We start from the raw sequence: 6,000 nt of genomic DNA on the forward strand, positions 1-6,000 counted from the left end.
TGTAAGCACTTGAGAGTTTTCGAGTAAAGATTGTGAACCCCTATTCTTTCTACAAACCTGCTATTTATAGACTTAAAATGTAACTGACTTCTAACGGTCAATTAATACAACTATTACAAGTGTCTTCTGAACATAGCTTCGTCCTACACGTGTCTTTCTATTCTATACGTGTCCCTCGTGAATCATCTTTCAAAGACAAACCGGCTTCTCATATGGAACTCTCCGTATCTCGAAAAACAGTACTTTACATTCGAAGTCGTTGAACACTTGATAAATTTCCTTGATTCCCTTCACTTTCGACTTCGAAGGTTGAACCCAGTATAAATTCCAATCGAAATGTCCAACAATAGGTTGAAATTATATGCAATTAACAACTAGTAACTACTTTTTTTAATCTAAGAGAATTAGTTATTTGTGACTTATATATAGGAACGGAGGAAGTAGTTCATAACAATGATATGACCAACCTTATTTTTTTAATAAGAGAAAAATATTGTGCTTGTGTTACACATAAAATGTTTAATGTTGGATAATAAGGGTGCTTTTCTATTATCATCGCGGTTTGGGGTGCATATGGCCGGGTCAACCCAATGAATCCATCCAACCCAATCCGATCCAATAGTAAAAATACGGGTTGGATTGGGCAAACGGGTCAATCGGATGGATTTTATTACGATCCAATCATCTTTGGATCGAATATCGAATTTCATAATATTCCATCAAACCCAACCCGAAATCCAATCATATAATAATAATATATTATTTAATATATATTTTTAATAATTTTAATTTTTACCTAACCTACTAGTAGGGTATGTAATTTATGGAGACTTGGAGTCATACTATTTGTGTGATTTTTAGGAGACTAATTTGTTTGTAATTACTTGTCATATTTAAAGATTTGAAGTACTAGTTTAGTTATGTGTTGTTGTATAGATGTGTGTAAACGATAGTTATGAACTTATGATATAATTGCATGTTAGAGACTTGAAATACTTGTTTTTTAATATTTTTCATTATTTCAGATTTATTTTTATTTTAATATAGCGATCCGATCAATCCATCCAAATCAACCCGAAGATTGTCGGATTTGGTTGGTTCGGGTTCGCAGATGAAAATTCACGAAATCCAACTCAACCCAACCCAAACAGTTTTGATCGGTTCGGGTCTTGATTAGCCTGAAAATCCATCCAACTCAACCCATGTGCAGCCCTAGTCGCGGATAGGAAGATGACACTGCCTAGTATGAACACCAAGAACTCTAAAATTTAAAGTTAAGGAAGAAGAATGCGTTAAAAAATGGTAAAACAGAGAGAAAACACTTTCAAACTATCAGGTAGCACGTCGGTAACATGCGGAGGAGCTGATATGCTAGAGAGGTCTGCAGAGGACCACTCCTAAATAGTAGTGTTAGTGGGTTTTCTCAACGAAGGTTGCCCACCAATTGAGATTTTACTAACCTTAGATGAATTTGAACCCTCAATCTATGAGAAAATAAGAGTTAAACCTGAAATCTTAAGCTAATTGTATCAATCCATGTTTGCAATGCATCAAGTTTTTGGTTAATATTCTCAATAACAGTGAACCATACAAGTGATATAATCTAAGTAACTAGAATATTCTTGAAACGAAGCTAAAATAAAAATACTAAAGATCATTACTAATTAAAATGTGTGAATCCAAAATGCTCTTGGGCCTAGCAACTAAAAGCCCAAATGAGGGTCTATCATCATATCGCGGATTCTACCATGGTGACTTGGTGAGAATGATATACTAGCCTTGTATCTTTGAACAAAAAAATAATATTAGCCTTGTATATATCTTCAGCATCTTTTCATATTTCTACACTAAAACACTTTTGATACTATTTTCTACACTTTGTTAATGGACGAGTTAATGTAAATCTTATGAGTTAAGTTTTACACTTCTTCATTTTGATACATTTAGAGACATATAAGAGAAATAAGTGATATGATAAGTAATGTGATAGAAACAGTAGAAAAAGAAATGAGAAGAAAAAATGAGTGAAAGTGAATAATAATAAAAAGTGGAGTGTAAATGTATCATAACTCGAATCTTATTAATTAATTAGAACATTGGTCCGAAATTGATGGAATTCATATAATTTAGTATAAATTTTGGGTATCTTTGCTTAAGAGGGCTTAAGCATTTATTGGAATACACCCATGTAATCCATAAGTTATTTTGAAAATTTTATTGAAATCAACTCATAATATATTTCTATAAGCGCTTATTTATAAACTAATATGAGTAATGTATGAAAATAAACTCAAAAAAGCTTATAAATATGTCATGAACTATTTACATTAGCTATTTCATGCACATTTGGATGTGTATTGTACACACTCAAATGTACGTTACAAAGAAGCTCCATATTTTAGTCACAGATTCTCGTGATGATTCTCTCATCAAACAATTTCTTGAGGAAGAAATTTTATTTTTTTAATACAGGTTTCTAAGACACTCCAAAAAGCTCTTAGTGATCACTATTATAAAGTTGTGACTAAGGTAAAGTTATGAACTAAAATGGATAAAGACTTAAAGCAGCAAATATAAAGGCTGAAGTAAATGACTACAATTTAAAGGGTTGAAAGACTGTAAATGAATTAAAAGACTGAAAAGTAAAGGAAAAGAGTAAATACTTGATATTTGTAGATTTGATAGATTTTTTGAGTTGTGTGTTTGTACAAATGACTTTTCCTCTATTTATAGAGATAAATTCGGCCAACTTACGACAATTAACAAGTACCCTCCACTACCCACATTTCCTCGTGTTTAAAGCATTTACAAGTCGTTGGCGTTGGTGGTTTGCTTCTATTGATCGTATAGAAGCTTGCTTTAAACCGACATTCCTTGTATCGATTGGTTCATTAGCAGTAACTGATTTCCCTAAACTGCAAGGGTAGAACTGCTTAATTTTATCCTGGTTCACTTGAGATAAAAGCTCAAGCTAATCCAGTTCACCCGTGAAGGTGATTTCTTCCTTCTTCAAATGAAGGCAATTCTCTAGAATCAATGAGTGTTACAACTGCACTTTGCTACCTGCCAAGTGACTAACAATACACTGATTTTCTCACTAGTATCCTCTTAAGAAGCTGATCTACCGATCCTCTTAAGACTAGCTAAACACTGAATCAACCTTGATTCAGTCCCCTCAAGATCCGACCAACCTTGGTCTCTTAAGGAACTTTACAAAGTAATGTAAAAGATTTCGGGTTTACAAGAAGTGCTTCTGAAAAGCTAATAGTAAACTCAGATGTTTAAGAACAGTGAAGAAATAATGCTAAGAGATTGTTCGAATAAGTTGAATGTTTTCAGCAAAGTTTCTCAGCTTCTTTCTTCTATCTTCAGCCTTTAAATACTCCAAGGCATATGATGTAGCCGTTGCTGGGGTTTTGTCCGTTGGAGTGTCAATCCTGTAATATCAGACTGCTAGGCTGCACGAGGTAGGTGGCGGACAGACTGAGACTTGTACTATCTGTACTATGACAGTGACCTGCCCTTTCACCCGCTGACTTGAGATCTGGAGAGCTTCATATGAACGTTGGTGAAGCTTCTGATCACAGTCAGATGGAGGCTTGGATCCTCTGACCTTGCAACTTCTGCTTCTGAACAAGTTCCTCCGAACTTCTGAACGTCAGAGCTAGAAAAACTTGGGTCTTCAGATCCCAACTTCTTTCACGTCTTCGGAACTTGAATCTTCTACTTCTGGACCGTTCCACTGGAACATCTGGTCTTCAGAACTTCTGACTCCGGTTCTTCAGAACTTCCTGAGAGCTTCTATCTTCAGAACTTCTGAAGGATTTGCCACTGTTCATAACGAACATGGTAAGCTAAAGAGCTCTCTTTTTCGTAACCCTTGGTTCTTCTTCCTCTGAATGAATAAGCTTGGGTCAGATTCAGAACCTGTTTGTCACATCTAAAAAAGACAAACGTTAGGGTACCACAATTGTTCATCATCACAAACCTTAAATGTAATCATCAAAATATAGAGATGCAACCACTGATCAAACCTTGATCTTACAGTGAGGACCTTCTAGAAGCTCATGAAATATCTTCAATCATGCATTTGAGAACTTTATACCTTTCCTCATCTCTTCAATTGTGCATCGAAGCTCTCTGTACCTTTTAAGTTTTTGAGGGATGATGAAGATGGAGATGATCAAGATGGTGGTGAAGATGTTGAAGGTGGAGATGATGAAGATGAGTGAATTGATTTTATAGGAATTAAATTAATTTAGTTAGTTAGGGATTGATTTAGTAAGATGTTAAAGATGATGATGAATAATATGTTGAAGATGATGGATGAAGATGTTCAAGATGATGGATGACGGGGTTTAAACTAAAATTTAAATATTAATTAAAAATTACATATAAGTGTGCCACGTCAGCGCTGTCGCACATCTTGGCAAGTTGGTCGGAGCCACTTCTCAGACGGGTGAAAGCCAACTGTTATCCTAACCGTTGGGACTACTTTCAAAAGTTGAGTCATTTAAGGACTAAAATCAGACATTGCTCAAAGTTAAATATTTATCCCTATTTTTGTATGCACTTTCCCCCAACCAAAACTGAAACCTCTAACGGCTAGCTCTACACTCCTCCGAAACACTGGGTTTTAAATGGAAGCCGAGAGAGAGCAATCATGGAGAATCCGCATTACCGCAAGAGCCAACACTTTCAACTTTAGACTCAGATTCGTGGCTGCAACCTACCCACTCACTTGGAAACTCTCCTTCTTCCGCTTCTCCATTCTCCTCAAGCTTCATAAATCCGTCTTCAGAATCAGTTCAGAGCCCAAACAGAGAAGAGGTTCCATCACCTCCAAATTCATGAAAATCATCCGCAAATTCAGACCTCGATTGCCCAAAACACGACCCAACGTTGCTTCAGATTCAATATCAAATCTTTCATATCCAAAGGTCAAAATCTACTTCATCAAATTGATAGTGTGTGCTTCTGTTTGATATTCATATTTGAGTTTCCAATGTGTAAATACTTTTTTCTCTTCATTCAATTCCACCAATGTAATTGCAGGATGCAATTCATTTTGGTTTCTGGGTTGTGGGTTTTCTGGCATTTCTGGCTCAGTCTATCAGCAAGAGAGATCAGAAGAGGATTTTGATGGTTGCTTCAGTGGGGTTTTGTGTTGCTTCTCTTCTGTTCAAGAAATTCAATATAGCAAAGGTTACTAAATTAGCAGCATTGCTTTTAGTGGCGGTGGCAATAGTAGTTTTAGTTTATGATCTGTTTTCTTATTTTGATTATAATTATTGGGATTACTTGGGAAGGTATGCATGGAATAAAATAGGTAAATCTCTAGTATATAGGTGTTCACTTTGATTCATTCACAGATTTGTTGGTCTCTTCATAGATCATGGATTTTAAATTTTCTCTTTTTACCTGGCTTGTTTTCTTTGCAGTATAAATTAATAAGGTTGCAAATTAAGGATGTCTTCGGTGGTTCATTTGCAAATTGAACCACCGTGGTTCACACAAAAAATTATGGCAAATGTCTTAAAATACCCCTCTCAAATTGTAATATTCACTTAATACCTATCTTCTATGACTAAAACTTTGCCACACAACCACTACCAACTCTGTTCACGCACCACCACCGCACAGAGCAAGAAACCACCGCCGCACAAGTCTGCAACTACCAAATCATCTCCTGTTCTTCTCAACCTAATTAAGACAAGGCAAGAAAACAAAAAGTTTCACCATTTTACAACTCTGGATCAATTGCTGAATTTTTTTTTTCAAAAATCTTCAAGAACCTAGATGATAAGATGAAGTAAATGAACCCAGATAAAGCATAGAAGGTGAACAGTGGCCAGATGAAGGTGAACTAGAAAATAAATAAATAAAACATAAAAAAATTCAGCTCCACTCCAAACAAAAACAGGAGACCCCTGGTTGGGGCTTGAATCAGAGGTTGAAGGAGGCTAAATAGAGGAGATACACGATGTTGGGTCTGGAGGT

At 35.7% G+C, this 6,000-nt stretch overlaps 1 protein-coding gene across 1 annotated transcript; it reads left to right on the top strand.

Annotated features, from left to right (window-relative positions):
- The first annotated feature begins 4,553 nt into the window (after positions 1-4,553).
- On the top strand, positions 4,554-5,420 carry LOC130732274 (uncharacterized). The gene is made up of 2 exons (XM_057584359.1): positions 4,554-4,940; positions 5,056-5,420. The coding sequence occupies exons 1-2, from the start codon at positions 4,641-4,643 to the stop codon at positions 5,359-5,361; spliced, it is 606 nt and encodes a 201-aa protein (XP_057440342.1). The 5' UTR covers positions 4,554-4,640; the 3' UTR covers positions 5,362-5,420.
- The last annotated feature ends 580 nt before the right edge of the window (positions 5,421-6,000 follow it).

This window comes from Lotus japonicus, chromosome 1 (genome assembly GCF_012489685.1).
Source record: "Lotus japonicus ecotype B-129 chromosome 1, LjGifu_v1.2".
Lineage (NCBI taxonomy): Eukaryota > Viridiplantae > Streptophyta > Magnoliopsida > Fabales > Fabaceae > Lotus > Lotus japonicus.

Bases quoted from the DNA above. Each gene is read 5' to 3' on its own strand.
- LOC130732274 (XM_057584359.1), top strand. From the start codon at position 4,641: ATGGAAGCCGAGAGAGAGCAATCATGGAGAATCCGCATTACCGCAAGA. The intron at 4,941-5,055 runs GTCAAAATCTAC...ATGTAATTGCAG, and splicing joins CAAATCTTTCATATCCAAAG to GATGCAATTCATTTTGGTTT.